Source organism: Apodemus sylvaticus, chromosome 5, assembly GCF_947179515.1.
Source record: "Apodemus sylvaticus chromosome 5, mApoSyl1.1, whole genome shotgun sequence".
In the NCBI taxonomy this organism is placed as follows: domain Eukaryota; kingdom Metazoa; phylum Chordata; class Mammalia; order Rodentia; family Muridae; genus Apodemus; species Apodemus sylvaticus.
The window spans coordinates 8,025,231-8,044,970 of record NC_067476.1 but is presented as its reverse complement, the minus strand read 5'-3'; the positions used below and the strand labels follow the sequence as shown (position 1 = coordinate 8,044,970).

Genomic DNA, 19,740 nt, shown 5'->3' with positions numbered 1-19,740 from the left:
AATGTGTGTCTGTGTGAGAGTGTCAGACCCTGGGACGGGAGGTAAAGATGGTGTGAGTGCCATGTGGTTGCTGGGAATTGAACCTGGATCCTTTGGAAGAACAGCCAGTTCTCTTAACCACTGAAGCCATCTCTCCAGCTCCCAGGGAATAAGTGTTCAATGCGGGAATCTTGCATATATATTCAACCCATAACCTCCCTCAGAGCTCAAAAGCTCCAAACAGCACTGAATTCTCTGCTCTCACGCCCGGTGTCCGCTGCCTAATCTCTGTGGGTTCCATATTCAAATCTCTCACATATCAGAACAATTGATGTGAATTCATCTCTAAGTAGTTCTTTGAGCCAAAGTTTAAGGATCATGAAGTATTTGTGTTGTATGAGAGGTAGAGACCCAGGCTACAAGGTGAATGTTGCTGATGAGTGGGGGAAGGTGTCCCTGGGTAATAAAGAGAGGCCGGGACCATGCCAAACTCAAGCACACGCCTAGACTAACAACAGCCCTGGTTTTTGTTTGTTTGTTTTTGTTTTTGTTTTTTATGATGGCAATGATGTTACTGTGTTGCCAGGCTTTGGATGATGCTCTCCCGTCCCAGGCTCTTACCCCTGCACCTCACTTATTGACACGTGGGGATGTCAAAAATGTACTTCTGGTCTGTAGCCTATTGAACCTACAGAGCGTATTGAGCCTGCAGACGAGGCAGGCTCAATTGTCTAGGCGAGCTGGGCATGGTGGCGCACGCCTTTAATCCCGCTGCTTGGGAGGCAGAGGCAGACAGATCTCTGAGTTTGGGGACAGCCTGGTCTAAAAGTGAGTTCCAGGACAGCCAGGGCTACACAGAGAAACCTTGTCTCGAAACAAACAAAAAACTGTACAGGTAAAATTGGGGAAACTCAAGTAATGTCAGTGGGCCACAGGGATGCCACCCTCCTGGGTGTGACGTTTTTACTACAGAATTGCTAGATATTATGGTGAGGGGAAGCTGGGCTAGAGATGAAAGGGACTGAGGCCTGTGCTAACACTGCAAGGGTGCCTGATTGGGAGTGTGTGTGTGTGTGTGTGTGTGTGTGTGTGTGTGTGAGAGAGAGAGAGAGAGAGAGAGAGAGAGAGAGAGTGAGAGAGAGTGTGTGTGTGTGTATGAGAGAGAGAGAGAGAGAGAGAGAGAGAGAGACAGAGAGAGAGAGAGAGAGAGAGAGAGAGAGAGAGAGAGAGAGAGAGAGAGAACCCAGACTTTGAGGCAAATTCTAGCCCAGGGGCTGGGTTGCTTGCCAGAGTTTTAAACTCAGTAAACAGTCTCCTTAAGTACCTCAGGGGCCACACCCACTGTGTAGCCTCAGCTCTGAAAAGAAGGAAAGACACCTACCTTGGCTAGCCACTTGGTGCTGTCTAGACGCATCTCTGGAAGGCCTACCTGGGCCTGCGGTAAGTCCCAGGAGTGAGAGGGCAAGATCTCTTTAGGTAGGCTATGGGTTTTTGCTGTTGTTGCTTTTAAGTCAGAGTCTTATTGTGTAGCCCTGGCTGGCCTGGAACTCCCTATGTAGAGCAGGTTGGCCCCAAACTCATAGAGATCAGCCTGCTTTGGTCTCTTGGGTGCTGGGATTCAAGGCTTGTACCACCATGCATGAATCAAGGGCTGGGTTTTGATTCAAACCAGAAGAGAAGTACAACCCACCAGTGCCTCCCTCTTTCCGAGGTGAACGGCTCCCAGTCGGGGCCTATGGACTGTACAAGGTTCAGATGGAGAACCCTGTCCGGCGTTCCCTTTCTTTTTTTAGTTATTTTTGAAACAGGATTTTTGCTATGTTGACTAGCCTCAAGCTCCACATGTAGGTAGACCAGGGTAGCCTCGAACTTGCGTAAATCCTCCTGCCTGGTCTCTCTAGTAGCTAGATTTACAAGTGTGAGCCACCATACTTGGCCCATTGTCTACCTCTTTATCCCCTTGAGGCTGTGTGGATGGCCATGCCAACAGTTCCTGGATTCCCAGGAGCCGCAAGCTGCTGGTGTATTAGGGACGGATTTTAATTTTATTTTAACAAAATAGCTGTCTCCACTGGAAGAGGCGTCTAGCGTGAAAGAAGAGCCCGTCTGGAGAGGAATCACATTGAACAGACCTCCGTGCTGTCATTGATTTTCTAGGAAGAAAAAAATCGCCTCTGGCTACTAAATGGAATTAGTAGTCACTGATGACCAATTATTTTAGCCTGCCGTGAACGGAGAGCTGCACTGAATCCAGTTTGTCAGACCCGAATCTCCTTCTTAAACACCTTTCAACACATGTGTACCTAAAGTCCCTCAGAAGGCGCCTTCACTTTCCTGGCTCCCGCCAAGTTCTGGGCTCAGCAAAGTTTTAATGAGCCTCGCGGATGAAGATGAGTTTCTATGAGAGGGCCTCTCTGATCCACGGAGCTCTTGCACGGAGGCGGCGGGCAAATCAGAGCTGTCAGCCCTCATTTGTACCCACCCCGCACCACGCTGCACCCATGTCAACCTAACGTTTGCAAATGATCCCCTCCACCTCCCTTGTGAGCTCACCCCGAGCCTTCATTGGAGATCAAGCCTTGGTCTGGGGTATCAATTGCAAGGCTTTGAGGGTAGATTTGATGGAACGAATCTGAACCTTCTCGGGGGCCTGCCTGCAGCCCGGACTGATTTTCATCTCGTTTATTCCTGACTTTTTGCACCATTAGACTTAATTGTGACATGGTGTGGCTGAGACAGGAGCATTGGGGCCGGGAGGGACTTCTCTGAAGGTTCCTTCCAGGTTACAGCAAAGGATTTGTCAGAGCTCTGAGGAGTGGCTCGGCGGCCATCGCAGCAGACACTGTGAGAATCCACGGGACAGTGCCAGCTGGCTTTGGAGGCAGGGCCAGCAGTGGGCCCAGTGTGGGTCGGGACATGTATAAGCCTTGATATCTGGTGAAAACAGAGCGAGCCTCCAATGTCTGAAAGCCCCACGGTGTCTCCTTGCAATTGGTCTCTTCCCCACCTCTGACCTGGCTCAACTCTGCCTGCCACTCCTTGAGCTGCCTGCTCTCTCTCTGCACTCAAGAGCCTCAGATATCTGGGTAACTGGACACACCTTACTATCCCTAGGGCTGTCCTGCCCACCTCTCTGCCATGCCCGAAGTCTCAGCCTCTAAGCCTGGGACTTCCAGCCTCCTGCAGAGGCACAGCATTGCATAGCCCACCCATGTGGCTTTGGGGCATGGTTTTCAAGACTGGACATGAATGACCGCCACTGGTATCCATGACTCTAGTCACCTGGTTCAGGAAGGCATGTCAGCCTCCAGGGATGGAGAGATCTCAGATTCTGCTCTGTCATGAGGATTTCACAGATCAGACATGTCAATACTTGCCCCAAGTCCTTTTCTAAGAGTGCCAGGGCTGTTATGAGGGCTATTAGCAGGGTTCAGAGAGGACAGGCTCACCTCTCCCACAGCCTCCTCCCGCAGAGGAGCAGGGCAGTTGTCCTCAAGGGTGCCCCAAAGCCTCCAGGGAGCATTGGTACTTAGCAGAGGATAGCCCACATTGGCATGTCCACTTACATTGGATGAATCATCTGAACCCACACAGGGCTGCCCACCTACAGCCTGCACATTTGGAAACCCAATTGCGAAAAGTCAGTTACAACAATAACAAAAAATCACCCATACACCTCAGAAAAACTAATAAAGGGGCTCAGGATGACAGAGAGCTGGCCTAGCATGCAAAGGTTCTGGGTTCCATCCCTAGCTGTGCAGAAGCCAGGCATGTCTGGTGCAGTCCCAGCATTTGGGAAGCTGGGAAGATTGGGAAGCAGGAGGATCAGAAGTTCAAGGCCTTCCTTGGCTACATAGTGACTTTGAGGGCCACCCTGGGCTGTATGAGTCCCTCATATTTTAAGTAAGTTTAAGATTTTGTGTTGGGCCAACTTGGGCTGCAAGTTTGGTAGCCTTGGACAGAGTACACCTCCAACTCCAGCCTGGAGATTCCCGGAGAATGACATAGGAACACTGATTAGAGCAGGCTGGAAATGTGGAAACTACTCCCTGAGATTATGAATGATCTCAAGCTAGCCCGTGCAGAGTACTGCCCATAGTAGCCCAGGGTAGCCTGGGGCTAGGGGTGCCTGACAAAGAAAAGGAGAATCCAGGGAGCCTTTGGGGATCAAGAAACCAGGGGTCAGCTGAGATGCGGCCAGAGACTCCTTAGGGGATGGAGCTGTCCATCCTGTGGACAGCGGGAAGCCACAGGTGTCAGCTTGAAACAGCTGTCAATCTCCCCTAAAACCTCAGCCGCTGTGTGGAGTGGGCAGGGCACCAGAAACACAGTGTCTGCTGATGGAAACAATGCCTGAGAAAGCCTGGGGTCTTCCGTGTCAGGAGCCAGGCTCCCTGGACTTGGCCTCCAGTGAATGCTGATTAGAGTTTGTTGGGCTGTGGCATCTGTAGCTGGAAGCTGGGAGTCTGAGCTTCACCATGCTTGTGTGCTGTGTGACCCTGGGCAAGCCGTTTGACCTCTCTGGGCATCTGCTGCCCCAATCCCAGCCTTTCCTGTGCACATTTAGTGAGGATAAATAATTAAGCTTTTCTGTGTGAACCCCTCTGGCTTCTCAAAAGAGAGGTGCAGGGAGGGCAGCTGTAATTGTTACCGAAGGGGCCTCAGCCTGTGGCAAGATCATTCATGTTGGAGTCAGAAAGAGAAATAAAAGGCTGAACTAAACAAAACAAAAGAACAAGTAAGGGGGCCGTAGCAAGAACCCAGCTCCTAACGACACCTCCCTCTCGAGCCAGGGAGGACGGAGTGTGGGAGAGGCTTGCCCCGCCTGCAGGAGGCCCCGGGGTTCAGCTTTGCTGAAAGGGTGCCTCGCCCCTTTACAGGCAGCCGGGTTCCTGAGAGACGGAGGCCAGGGAACCAGACGTTCAAAGTCGTCCCATATAGGGGATGTCTGAGGATAGCCCGTCTACATGAGGCCCCGTCTGAAGACCCTAAAGGAGTAAATAATCTCTCCTAGCTCCAAATCTCAAAGGTTTTCCCGTGTGAGTTTGGCAGTGCTTGCTTTATATTTGAACTGATATCCACCTGAAGGGAGAGACTTACGTGGAAGGACTTGGGTTTGCTTTGTTAGTTGCTCTAACTCAGTATTGGTCATCACTCCACTTGTAAGGAAGGTAGCCATCCTCCCCAAAGGCAAATTCTACCGCTTTAATCCCATAACTTACTGTAATGCTCACACAGCCTAATTTGTACTGTGCACACTAAAGCAAGAATATCTGTCAGGAATTTGCTTAAGATTTTTTTCCCTTTCCTTTCTCATCGCCTGCCCCCCCCCCCGCCCCGTTCTTCCTGCTCCATTTTCGTGTCTACATGTGCATGTGTGTGCCAGAGCACACATGAGGACACAGGTACAGATATGCATGTGTGTGTACATCTGTGTGTGTGCATGGGGGCACTGGTGTGCACCTATGTGTGGAAGACAGATTAGCCTCAGCCCACACTGCTCTGGTACTATTCGCCTTCTTTTCTCGAGCTTGCTGATTCAGCTAGCTGGTAAGCCATCAGCCTCAGACCTGTCTCCACCTCCCTAATGCTGGGATTAAAACTGTGCACCACCACACCAGTTTTGTTTTGTTTTTTTAACATGGGTCCTAAGGGATTGAACTGGGTTCATTACTGGAAGAGCTATGCTCCCACATCCCTCTGCAGGGCAGAGCCTGCTAGTCCCCAGCTGGCACAGAATTATTTCTGCCCTCTGGCACTGGCTGCTGTTCAGTGGTTGAGGTTCTTTGTGGGCTCATGGCCAGGTGGAAGGACACGCATCCAGGCTGTTTAGGGCAGAGTAGCTGGGACCCAACCCTTAGAGGAGGCAATCGTTAAACCGATATGAAAAGAAGAGACTGTATATGGGAGTATGCTGGCATGGAGAAGAGCCCTAGCCAGGAAGAAAGGGCTGGAAGTCTGAGCAAAGCCATGCAGGGTAGAGTCAGTGCCAGGGGTTGGAGAGGGAGCCGAGCCAGGGGAACCACAGCTCCGAGTCCAGGTTTAGCAAGAAACAGGAGTCGGTGCAGGAATGATGACATCCAATTTATGGCCTGAGTTCTCTCCACGCCAGGCCAGCCTCTGCACCTGTTTATCCACGTTAATGAGCCAGAACAGAAACTAGCCGGCTTGTGGGTGGCCGTGGAGGACCTAGGCCAGGCTTGCCTGCCATAATTCACCACGGTGTGGTAGGTCCCCCACCCCACCCCCACTCACCCCTCCCCCGCTCAGCCTCCAATACCTGGGCTGGTCAGAGCAGGACTCTGAGTGGGTCAGCTAGGTTGGGGGAGGGCTGAAGAGCTGGCGTGAAGTGATGGATACAGTGGGGTGCTGAGAAGATGGCTGTTCTCTGGGAGCAGCCTCTTGGGGTAAATATTTCCAGATTACACACACAGTGTCGTTAGAAACACAGCTATAAATTAGGTTGCTCAGAGGCATGGGGCGTGTAATAATTAAGTAATAAAAGTCGCCACAGGGTACAGGAGGCAGGAACAAAGAGCCACTGTCTGTCTATGAGAATCAAAGCCTTGGACCTCTGTTCAAATAGAATCCAGCCTAGCAGATTCCCCAGGTTCTCTCGTGCCAAGGTGCAGTAGGCTGGGAGAGTGGGCGGATATTTAGGATCCCAGCTAACTCTAGTTGTCTCTGGGGCCACACCATCTTACTCATCGAAGGGGCCTGTCAGGGATTACAGTTTACTGGTGCCAGGACAGCGGGGAAAGCTAAGAACTGGAACTAATGGGCAGCTGGGACTTAGTGCCAGCCAAGGGCACCGGCCGAAAATTCGGGCCTATGTGGTCAGAGCTGCACACCTTCCAGTGCATGACTTCTGGATCTGTCCGCTGTGAGCAAGATTAAAATATCATTTACTTGTTTTGTGGTGCTGGAGTTCAAACCTAGGGCCTATTACATGCTAGGCAAGCACACTCCACCATTGAGATATCCCAAGCTTAGATGCACTCTTTTATGCCCTGGCTGTGTTACCACGTGGTAAAATAATAGCAGTAAGGGCTGGCCATGCTGACGGAGGCTGAAATGACCGTCCCTGGGGATTCCATCCACTGGGGATCTCCCGTTAGCCTTCTGGCCATTCCAGCCCCCACCAATGAGTACCACTATACTTCTATTGATTATTCTAGTTAATTATTATTACATATTTAATTTTTAATTTATGTGTATGGGCACTTCTCCTACATGTATGACTCTGTACTAAATCAGTGCCTAGTGCCCTCAAAAGCTAGCACATCCAGTCTTCTGGAACTGGAGTTTCAGACGTTTGTAAACTGCTGTGTGTGTGCTGGGAACAGAACCCTGCTCCTCTGCAAGAGCAGCCAGTGCTCCCACTTGCTGAAACCATCTCTCCAGCCCGTTATCTCAGTGTGTGCTCCAGGTAGTCATCCTCACTAGAGGATGCTAGAGAGTAAACTAGCTAAGGCAGGGACTCATGAATCACGCTGGCCTTAAACGCACACAGCCAAAGTTGACTTTGAACTCATGATTCTTCTGCCTCCGCTTCCCAAGTACTGAAGTTATGAGACTGTAAAGCTGTATTTTCTGCAAGTTTGACACTGTGGTGGCCTTCCTGACTTGTGACTATAGGCCGGGTGGGTTGGCCTCCGGTCTGTAGGCAATAGGACAGCTTCCTGTCTGGTATGTGTGCTTACTCTGTCTTACAAGCTGTTTAGAGTTCATTCTTTTTTTTTTTTCCGAGACAGGGTTTCTCTGGGTAGCCCTGGCTGTCCTGGAACTCACTCTGTAGACCAGGCTGGCCTCGAACGCAGAAATCTGCCTGCCTCTGCCTCCCAAGTGCTGGGATTAAAGGCGTGCGCCACCACCGCCCAACTAGAGTTCCTTCTTAACCTGGACTCCTGGCTACGAGTCGGTAGTAGCAACAGGCCTGTCTCCTGAACAGCTACTGCTCACAAACATCAGAGTTCTCCTTTGTACATGACTGCTGTCCATTTGCACACCTGTCGTTCAATCTGTTTAGAGCTCAGTCCCAACCTAGGGGCATTTTGTTTTGTTTTGTTTTGCTTTGCTTTGCTTTCTTAGAAGGACTTAGATCTACGTTAGCTTTGAGCTCTGTGACTCAACTGATCTTACTCGGAGTGCTGCCCGACGCTGCGCTGGGACCACCTCTCCTCCTCATCACTAAGATGATGAAGGAGAGCTCCTGCAGAGCACTCAGCACTGGCTCAGGTTTCCAAACTGCAAGCAGTGAAGACCTTTAGTGCAACTTCAGAAAGAGAAGGGCCCTGATGCAAAGCTGAGGTCAGTCCCACCAGACCAGTGGGGCTGACAAGTGTGGAGCCAATTCTTCAGGACAGGACAGAGTTTGAGTGAGCAGAGACCCTAAGGGTGGCAGGCTTATTGCCCATCCCTTGGCAGCATCCCTGCTGAGGTAGACCAGGACAATCAGACACCAAGGCTGTAATGGAAGCTCCTGGGCATTCGCCAGGGAATTAGACACTGAGGGCAGAGCCCAGGGTCTATGAGAGGGCTCTGAAGAACCTATGATCCCTATCCAACATCAGTTTGAGGACAGAATCTTTGTTCCTTCAAAAGAAACCCCATGGAAGCTCCTCATGTTTGCAGAGCACTTTGTGCATGGGATCTGATTCTCTGGGGTTTCTAGGTGCTGCAGGAACCCTTCCCTGGCCCTGGGGAGGGTGATTGGGTCCTGCTGATAGTGAGGCCTGTGGCCCATGGAGAGGGAGAACTCTTGTTCTGCAAGTGGGTCTTACCCAGGCCTCAAGCTCCGTGTGCCTTTCTCCCCACAGGCCGTCAACACCCTTCTTTGACCTGTTACAACATCGCTACCAGCAGCTGTGGGTACAGGAACAGAAGGCCACTCAGCAAGCCATCAAAATGGAGAAGAAACAGAAGGTAGCTGTGCCCTCACTTCTGAGGGGCTGAAACTTGGGGAGGAAGAGAAGGGTTAGCTTCAGGGTATGTGGTTGGGGCAGGAGCAGGGGCCCAGTCACATCTTGCTGCACTGAAATTCAAATCTAGACCAGTCTCAGTGGTGCTCTCGTCCAGTTTGTCCCTGATCCTGGACTGTGAAAACAATGGCTGGACAGCAATCAGCAGGCCCTGCCACCTCCCAGCTGGGATTAGGACCCAGTCACATTGACTCTTACATGGAGACCATTCCCTGAACTTCTGACTGACTTGCTACAGAGGAAACTAGGCCTCACTGCCACCAGCCTAGACAGGTGTGTACCCTGTCTGGTACCATACCTGGCTGATATGACAAGGTAGAAAACCGTTTCTACAGGGGTGTGTTAAAGAACATGTTTTCTTAAACAGTAGGAAAGTGCTTTTGTTACTAAGTACTGAGTAACCTTACCATAAATACACAACTTCTCATACCAGGGTTGCAGGAGGCCACATCCTTATCCTACATCCTAGGCAGGGAAAGTTATGAGACACCAGATTAGCACAGGGAAGTGTGCCCAAACCCTTCCAGGTGCTACTGATATGTGTCCTTAGCAATGGCTTGAAGTCACTTTGGTGAGCTTTTTACCTGAAAAACACCCCTAACTTTTCCTTATGCTGTCCTGCACATTGTAAAGCACGTGAAGGCTCTTCCTTTACAATACTCCAAACTTGAGACTTTGAGGGGGTCCATAGTGCCTTCTCAACTGATTCAGACCTGTGTCAGCCCATCAGAATGTGCGCTTTTTAGATTTCACTGGAAGAAGCAGCAGCAAGCCAGGTATGGGATCATGCACTCACCATGCCTGTGCCTGGGGGTTGGGCTGAGTCAGAAGGATCAGGAGTTCAAGGTCAGCCTTACCTGCCAAAGCAATTTTGAGGCCAGCCTGGGCTGTGGGAAAGATGCTCTGGGAAAGCAGAACAAACAGAAAGCAGTCTACATGCAGGTCTCTGACTTGGCAACAATCACAGTCGGCACCAAGCCTTGCTCAGCCTGCACTCAGGCTCCCGGGAGCTTTAACAACGGGTCAGCATTTTCAGTTAGGATCTTAGATGGCTTCCCTTTATGGAAGAACTGAGGTTCAGAGGAATGAAGGGACGGAGACTTGGGGAGATGTCTCAGTACAACACCTAGAAGGAAAGCACCAGGACCTGAGTTTGGATTCCCAGCACCCTGGTTAAAAACTGGGTGCCTAGTTCTGAGGATCAGGGAAGGGGACAAGACTCCCCCGGGATTTAACTGGGAAGCTCTAGGTTCAGTGAGAGACTCTCTCTAAAAGATATAAGTCAAGAGTGATTGAGGAAGGCCCCAGACATCAGCCTCTGACATCACAGGCATGGGCATCCCCCCCAAACACACAAGTGCACACCCTCAAAGAGAAAAGGCAGGGAGAAGAAATGACTCTCCAGTGGCTTCTGACCACATGTGTCTGGGCCAAGTGCAGGCCCTTCTTGAAGCCGGGGCCCTTGCTTGCTGATTACTTGAACACTAGAAGATCAGCAAAGTGGTTCTAGAGACATACTGGGGTTCAGGGGAGCCTTCGCAGGTGGGATTGTGTAGCCTTTAGGATGGGTGTCTCCACATGGTTTGGTGTTCATCAGAGAGGCCAGCATCGAAATGTTTCAAAGTGGCCCGTGGTTAGTTAGTCTGTTAATAAGTTAACACACTGTGTAACTGTGTTTTAGTGGAAGCATTACTACCCCAAGCTGCTTTGTAGCTCCACAGGGGAGCCTCCCACTGTAATCAGCAGCTGGTTCCCACCACTCAGAGCCTCTCTGCCCCTCCCACTAAAGCAGGCAGCCATGTTAAACCAGAAGATTTCTATCCTGGGTTCATAGTGGAGACCTGTATAATGTAAGAGTGAACAGAGGGGAGCTGGGCGTGGTGGTGCATGCCTGTAATCCCAGCACTTAGGAGGCAGAGGCAGGCAGATTTCTGAGTTCAAGGCCAGCCTGGTCTACAGAGTGAGTTCCAGGACAGCCAGGACTAAACAGAGAAACCCTGTCTCAAAAAACCAGGAAAAAAAAGTGAACAGAGGGACTGGAGAGATGGCTCAGGATCTTAGACACATACTGCTTTTCCAGTGGACTGGAGTTCAGGTCTCAGCACCTATTCTGTTGGCTCACAATGACCCAGAATTCCAGCTCCAGAGTAATAAACCACCTCTGGCCTTTGCAGGCACCTGCATACACACACACACATACACACACACACACACACACACACACACAGAGAGAGAGAGAGAGAGAGAGAGAGAGAGAGAGAGAGAGAGAGAGAGAGATCAGATAAAATATTTAAAATGATGAATTCCTGACTCAGGAATCTTTCCAAAGAAATGAAGACCCGAGGGAAGAGGGCTTATGGGACTTTCGGGGAGTGGGGGACCAGAAAAGGGGAAATCATTTGAAATGTAAATAAAAAAATATATCAAATAAAAAATTAAAAAAAAGAAATGAAGACCCAAAGAAACAGGCCTGCATATCTTCATATTGGGTTTGAGGAGATGGCGGGCCACCCTGGGAAAGAGGCGTAGACAGAATGTGGTCAGATGGTGAGTTTTAATGGCGCGTGTGTTCAGTTTCTCCTCTGTGCCCTGCATTTTCAGAGACATGGAGGTCCTTTCCTCCTAGAGGAAAGCAGCCCTTCAGAGGGTCTCAGGGCCCTGTGCATCCTTCCTGGGATGCGGGTCCTACCTCAAGGATGAACAGTGGCGGCATGTGAGGGATGGACGAACTTCCTGGGTATGTCTTTGCGAGAGGCTGAGGTAGTATGTTTTGAGGAATAATGTCATGCATCTCACACTTTAGCACACAGTAGACATTCAGAAAGTGGCAGGCCAACCTCAGAATTCTCTTCTCATTCTGTGTGTTTGCAAATACATACACACACTTCAGGTTTACAGACACACATGTAGAGGCCAGAGGTCAACAGAGTATCTCCCTCAGTCGCTCTCCCCTTGCTTTTTGAGATAGTCTCTCATTAAACCTAGAACTCCCTGTTCATAGACTGTCTGCCCATCAAACCCCAGCATCTGCCTGCCTCTGCTGACGTTAGAGACAAGTGCCACTATACCCAGCTTTTTGTGTGGGTACAGGGATTCGATCTGAGGTCCTCACATTTGCCTGGCAAACACTTTCCCCACTGAACTGTTTCCCTAGCATCCTGATTCAAGTCTTTGAAGGAATCCTGCTGTCTTGCGTAGACCAGTGAAGCCGCCGCTGCTGGGTGCTGAGCCTTGTCTGCTGAGCTGATCACAACTTACCAGGCTTGAAAAGATAATTGGTTTTCAAGGCCAAATCACCCACATCCCAGAGGAAGCCTGGCTCTACCATAAGCCTGCATGCTGCTGAGGGGAACCTTGGCTCTTGGACAGCACTGATCCTTAATGACAATTGGTGACAATTGCCAGCTAATGAGCAAGGACCTTGGGCTGTCTACTCTGCTCAAAGCACAAAGAGCAGCTCCTACAAGAACCGTGCTGTCAGGCACTGGCACGGCTACCTCTCTCTGCCCTGACTTAAAACCTCAGCCTTGGGGCTGGAGAGATGGCTCAGCGGTTAAGAGCACTGACTGCTCTTCCAAAGGTCCTGAGTTCAAATCCCAGCAACCACATGGTGGCTCACAACCATCTGTAATGAGATCTGATGCCCTCTTCCAGGGTGTCTGAAGACAGCTACAGTGTACTTACATATAATAAATAAATATATCTTTAAAAAACAAAACAAAACAAAACAAAAACCTCAGCCTTGTTCTAGAAGGCAGAGTGAAGATGCAGCTTATGGGCTTAGACGTTCCTTGTAGACATACAGCATCACAGTATTGTTCACCCACAGGGATCTGTAGAGACAAAGGCTGTTTTCCTTCCTCCAGTTCTTTAGCTGTCACGAACGTTTGCTTACACCTAGGTCACCTTAGGTCTGGTCCTAGGGCTCTGCACTTTGGCCTAAACCAGTTGTAAGAGTTCTAGGAACAGGGAGAAGGCTGTTTTACAGCTTGGGCTTATATGCTACAAATGGTGCCTAAAGGATTTATAAAAACCTGTAGAATTCATCCTGCCAAGGTTCAACCCCTAGCTTGTCCCCAGGAAACTGTCACAGCAAAGACTGAAGGAAACAAGGCAGTGAAGGAACAAAGGGGGCAGTCTGAGGAAGATCTCAGAGAGAGGTGGGTCCCACTGGGTACCTGTGCCTCTCTCCCCCCTCCTCACCACTCCAGATATAGTGCCAACATCTGTAATGCCAAGATCAAGGTGCCTATAGGACTGATTTCTGCTGAGCTCCTTGGCTGCAGACAGACACCCTCTACTGCATCCTGACATGTTGGGGATAGAACCCTTGTCACCCACCCCCTGTCCTACCGACTGTAGTTGTGTTGGATGGAAACCCACGCCTGACTCCAGTTAACCTCAAGTACCCTTGTGAGTCTCATCTCCACAGTCACACAGGAGTTAGGGCTGCACTATCTGGGTTTGGAAGGGACACACCTCAATCCTGGACAGACACCATGACCTACGAGACTGGCTGTGGGCTTGCTGGTACCTGTTTGTGGGGATTAAACTCGGGTTCAGAAGAAATGGGCTTCTCTGCCTTTGAAGCCCATGAGAGACTTCTCAGACTCTAGGTATGCTCAAGTTTCCTCTCCCCAAATATGCCCACCGTCTTTCCTCCTTCCTCCTGGGTGGGCTATCATAGGAACCTACACCATGGGACAGGAACAGGGACACCCTGTTGAGTCATACATTTCTTTACACAGATACCAGGGTTCCCTGTGAACCATGGAAGCTGTGTTAGTTTTAGGGTCGGAGGTAGTGACTCTCAAACAGCTGCTGCTCTATGGTCAAACCAGAAACCAAAGTGTCTCAGTCAGGGTTTTATTGCTGTGATGAAACACCATGACCAAAAGCAAGTTGGGGAGGAAAGGGTTTATTTGGCTTATACTTCCAGATCAGAGGAAGTGGGGCAGGAACTCACACAGGGCCGGAACCTGGAGGCAGGAGCTGATGCAGAGGCCATGGAGGGGTGCTGCTTACTGGCTTGCTTCCCCTGCCTGGCTCAGCATGCCTGCTTATAGAGCCCAGGTGCAGGCATGGAGGTGGGTCTTGTATATTCAGTTGCCAATTTTTTTGTGCCCAGATTGTGCACTGTATGTTCAGTTGCTGATTTCTGTGCCCATAAATCTGGTTACAGTCCAGATGTTAACATTGTCATGGTTATTGAACCATTTCCATTATCAATGTTGTTTATAGAATGGTCCCCAATTATCTCTGATTGGTTAAAGAGCCGATCAGTCTATGGGTGGGCAGGGGAGATAGGAAGGCAGGACTTCGAATCCCAGCCAGGGGGCCCAGGTAGAGAGAGAAATAAGAGAAGGATGATGCAGAGAGAAGGTAGAGAGACCATGTGGAGAGGCCAGGAGGTTTCGCCATGTGTTTGCAATGAGAGAGCAGACACGAGGACACACATGGGCCAGAGCGGGCCAGGGCAAGATTCACATTGAAGATAAAGGACCAGGTGGCTGGGACGTGGATGGCTTAGAGGTCAGAATTGCTCAGAGCCTGCCCAGACTAGGCTTAAAGCTTGTTAATAAACTTCTTAGTTCTTTGTGTCAATTATTTGAGCACTAGAATGGGAACAGGTAAGACTCCCACGCTTAAATTAAAGACTACATCCAGGACCCAGGGATGGTACCACCCACAATGGGCTGGGCTCTCCCCCACTGATCACTAATTGCCAAAATGTCTTACTGTTGGATCTCATGGAGGCATTTCCTCAACTGAGGCTCCTTTCTGTCTGATAACTCCAGCTTGTGTCAATACACAAAACCAGTTAGTACCAAAAGCAACCATGAACTGTCTGTCCACAGGGGTAGGGGCAGGGGATCGGTGCTGTGAAATGGTCTAGGAGAAAGATCAGAGGCTGGAGGCCAGGGACCCTCAAGACTGTCGGCCCACAATCCGAGCTCCTACCCCAGGGCCCAATGGTCACTGCTCTGGTGTGTTAGCTGTATTGTTGCTATGACAAGCATGACAAAATGGCTTAAAGAGGGAGGGACTTCTTTTGGCTCAGTGTTTGAAGATCAGTGCATGATAGAGGAGAAGGCATGGAGGCAGGAGTACATCGCATCAATCAGGAAGCGGGGAGAGAATGGATGTCCCTGCTCACCTCTCTTCCCTTTTCCGTTGGTCCAGGACCCCAGACTGTGCCATAGACACGCTCACACTCAGTGTGTGTCTTCCTGCCTCACTTAGCCCTGTCTAGAAATTACTCCACAGACATGCTCAGAGGGTTTGTTTCCATGGCAATTGGAAAGTCTCCAGGTAGCAGGGCTAGCGTCTCAGCACTGCCTTTCCGGCCTGCAGGTGATCCTGGGGAAGCTGTATGAGACGAGGAGCAGTCAGCTGAGGAAGTACAAGCCTCCCGTGAAGCTCGATGCTCTCTGGCACATGCCTCACTTCAAGAAGGTCAGTGGCCCCTGCATCCACCCTTCCTCACCAAAGCCAGGGCTGGCTGATGCCCGCCTGAGTCAGAGTTCTGCGGGCTTCTGACCACCGATGCTCAGGACCAGCAGCAGGTGACAGCTGACGTCTGAGAACTTTCCCTCTATCCAGGTTCTGTGTCCACTTAGCTCTTCAGAGATTCTGATTGTTTTAAACATGTGTACAATATGTGATTGGAGAGGGGCAGAAGTGTGCACATGTGTGTATGTATGTGAGTGCAGATGTTCACTATGAAAACAACTTTGGCTGGGAGGCAGAGGCAGGTGGATTTCTGAGTTCGAGGCCAGCTTGGTCTACAGAGTGAGTTCCAGGACAGCCAGGGCTATACAGAGAAACCCTGACTTGAAAAAACCAAATCCAACCCCCCCCCCCGAAAATAAAACCACCACCACCAACAACAACAAAAAAACCAACAACAACTTTGGGTGTCACTCCTGCCTTTTACCCAAATCCAGGGGGACCCTTGTGTTCTTGTACGGAAGGCCAGCTGGCCCAAACTTCTGGGCATTTTCCCATCTCTACTTCCAATCTTCACTATAGGTATGCTGAGATTGCAGGGGCAGACTGTGGTAGCTGACATCATGTGGCTTCTGGGGAATTTCAACTCTGGCCCTCATACTTGTGCAGCAAGCACTTTCCCCACTGAGCCATCCTGTCAGCCCTTGGCCAAGCCTCTTGATAATCACCCACTGGCAAGCTGCTGATATTGATCTGTTTTATAGACAGGAAACATGGAGAATGCTGGGAAGAGGCAGAGCCCCGGGAGATCTCAGGCCATCTCAGCATAAAGTTGGGATGTCTGGCTACCTGGAAGCAGAGGCTTTCTGTGTGGAGACCATCACTCTAGTGACGGGTCCGAATGTATCTTGTATGGGGAAGATGCACCCGATGGAAAACAAGCTTGTGCCTTCACTGCTAATCCACCTGAATGACAGTATCAGTTGAGAGGCAGGAAATGACCTTCAGTTCTGCCCCTTAAGCTGGGCATCTGAATGAAGGGGGTTGGGATACAGGGCCCAGGCTGCACTCTGGCTTTAGAGCAGACCTTGTTCTTTCACCATGTGGCCCTGTTACACCCAGGGAGTCATGTTCAGCAATTTTTAGCAGGACAAGGACAATGTGGGGTGGGTCAGGGTGGCACTACAAACTAAGGGAAATGGGAGAGCACTAAGGGAAATGGGAGAGCTGGACATGCTGGGTCTAGGACAAGAAAGAGGCTGCATAGGCTGCGTGTTACCAACCCGGGCAGAAGGAGTCTTTCTTGAAGGTCATGAGGGACACCTCTGGCCTTATCAAGACAGCTGCACCAGCAATATTCCCAGGCAGCCAGCCCGGCTGTGCTGCCTGAAACTGCGAGTTAGACAGTGACAGGACCGCTGCCTTCCTGAGCCTAATGCACTTGAACAAGCTGTTGAGCTTCCCCGGGAAAGCGACTCTGCCACACTGGATGTGGCCTCTTGTGTCTTGCCCAAGTGGCCTCCATCGACAGATGTCAGTGACCATGTGCCCTGCTGCCCATCAGCCCAGGCCTCTGCTGGGCTCATAGCAAGTGTCACAGAAAGAACATGACCAAACACTGATCAGGAGGTGGCGGGAGTCACTGCCACAGTGCCACCTCTTAGCACCTGTCAGCTGGGAGTCTCAACAGCAAAACCTCCCTGCGGTTTCTCCATCTCTCCGTGTCCCACACAGATCTCTCTCCTTGCCTTCAGTTGGCCACTACCTCTCCAGAGGCCTCATCCCCCACACCCCATCTCATTTCTCCTTGGCCCTCTTTTCTATTATGCCGATGACCAAGTGCATATAAGCATCTAGGTGACATTGTCAGAGTGGCACTAGGACCCCCGGCTCCCATGAGCCCATGGGCACATAATGCCTTCCAGGTGGCCTCTATTTTTTGTTTTTACAGTAGCTGCCCCTGATAGAAGCTTGGGGGTAGAAATGAGTCGGAGCTTCTGTTTGGAAGAGAGGGGGTTTGTCTCAGGGTCTGGGGAGCTCTGCTATCCATTAGGACTTCTGAGGTACTGTTAGAAGCAGTTACCCAGCAATGACAACTCTTTCTGGTGACAGGCATCATGTGTGACTAATGTGGTATAGAGAATGTCACTTTATCCTCAGGACAAACATCCCAACCCTGCCTTGCAGGTGAAGAGGGCCCTCCCTGGAGTGGCTAGCCTGAGACCTCACATAGCACCTTCCTTGCCCATGCTGGTAACACACTAACCACTTGAGACAGAGGGTCAGGGCCGAGCCCCAAGGACACCCTGGAATCACCCACTACACAGGCCCTGGAACGCAGCGTGTGTACCAGGTTCTTTGAGCAGGACTGCTCAGGTACCTTATTGGACATTAGAGAGCCTCAGACCTCTGAAAGCTGCTGCTATCTTAACTGAGCCTGCAGCACATATTCAGCGTTTAAAGCACAATTTGCATGTGTCAGTGCACCAGTGTGGATGCTAAGGACAGAGCTTCCTGAATCTTGGGATTCCTGGGACGCCTTCCTGCCTCTGAAGCACCTCTATCAGGTCCTCCCTCATCACCAGCGGGTGCCTCAGGCCTCAGAGCTTCCCTTTGAAGGGCTTAGCAACTTTGCAGTCATGTGATTAGACAGTCTTTCATCTTCCTCAGTAATGCCTAAGTCCACAAGAACCAGGCCCTAGCCATGTCCTCAGAGCTAAGCGGGGTGTCTGGCACAGAGGAGGCAGTGAGTCTCCCTGCAACGAATGGATGAATGAATGGGTAACCAGACCAGAGTGACCAAAGGTTTTCAAAGCCTCTCACAGACACAGTGAGAGCCTCACACAGATGCCCCAGCACTGCTGAACCCCTGCCACCAAGCAGGCAGGGGCTGTGCTCAGACGGCATGCCAGGCCCAGGTCAGGCTTCTGTCGTTCCATGGTACATGAAGCCCCAGGGGGGTCTTTGTCTGGGTCGCATGTCACTGCTGATCTGCCACCCCCATCCTGGCCCCATTATGATGGGGAAAATGCACTTCCAAAAAAGTTGAACCTGTCATGGTGATGGATAACCTGAACAGACCCTCCCTATTCAAGAACAGATGTGGAGGCTGAACTCTGTCAGAAATAATTAAACACCTTTCACAAGGAAAAGTGGCAGGCAGGGTGGGGTGACCACCCTGGGCTGGGTCACTGTGTCAGACAAGCTGCTTTCTGCTCCCTCTCAGACAGCCACAAGGGGTCTGGGGAGAGCCCAAGGCCCAGGAAGGCAGTGCCACATCCTTGTAGAGGGCCCCACAGACAGGGCCTCCAGTGGCCCTGGCTTCTTTCTAGTCTGTGTCCTGCGGTTGGCAGGCAGGAGCAGTACCAGGGTGGAGGCTTACCCTTCAGCTGGTTTGGAGCCTTGCAGCCAGGATGTTCATAATGTGAGGGCCCAGTCGAGAGGCTGGGAGTTCGGAGCTTTAATTTCTACATCCAAAAATGAAAGTCGGCTCAGGCCTGTGAGGCCTATTCTGGACTGAGACTCCACGGTTCCCTCTTACCTGGCCAAGGAGCCATGTGGAGGCATAGCAAGAACGCTTGGGAACAAAAGGCCCCACACTATTAGGACAGTAACTCAGACTCTTTGGATTCTCATAAGGGGGACATGAAATCATCATTTCCCAACCCTAAGGAAAGAGCCACCAGGCTGACCCTTTCTGCTCCCAGTGGTGTGGAGACTCTTGTTCTGTCTGCAGTGTATCCTGGAGACCTCGGAAGAGGATAGAGGCCAGTGTGACAGGGAGGAGGCAATGGCCTGGTGTAGTATCTGTGTGTGCAAGAGAGACTCCAGCATCAGGCAATCAAATGGTGATGGTACCTTGCTCTGCCCAATGACTTTGCCTAAGACTCCTATACTTTTCTGTAAAATGTGCTAATGAAGTCCTCTGGAAGGGCACATTTGTGCAGAATTAAGTAGAGCTCCTGGTTCACAGTAAGCTGAAGATGGAGGTAACTGTCCATCTATCATCCATCCATCTACCCATCATTCATCCATCATCCATCCATCATCCATCCATCTACCCATCATCCATCCATCCATCCATCCATCATCTATCCATCATCCATCCATCATTCATCCATCATCCATCCATCATTCATCCATCATCCATCCATCTACCCATCATTCATCCATCATCCATCCATCTACCCATCATTCATCCATCCATCTATCCATCACCCATCCATAATCTATCCATCACCCATCATCCATCCATCATCCATCCATCCATCATCTATCCATCATCCATCCATCATTCATCCATCATCCATCCATCTACCCATCATTCATC

General features: G+C 50.6%; 1 protein-coding gene across 1 annotated transcript in view; it reads left to right on the top strand.

The window, feature by feature from the left end:
- The window catches only part of Cfap77 (cilia and flagella associated protein 77), a 117,840-nt gene that overhangs the window by 75,336 nt on the left and 22,764 nt on the right, over positions 1 to 19,740 (top strand). The window contains exons 4-5 of the mRNA XM_052181992.1: positions 8,799 to 8,904; positions 15,315 to 15,416. Coding sequence (XP_052037952.1) covers positions 8,799 to 8,904; positions 15,315 to 15,416 — 208 coding nt within the window. The remainder of the gene's footprint in view (positions 1 to 8,798; positions 8,905 to 15,314; positions 15,417 to 19,740) is intronic.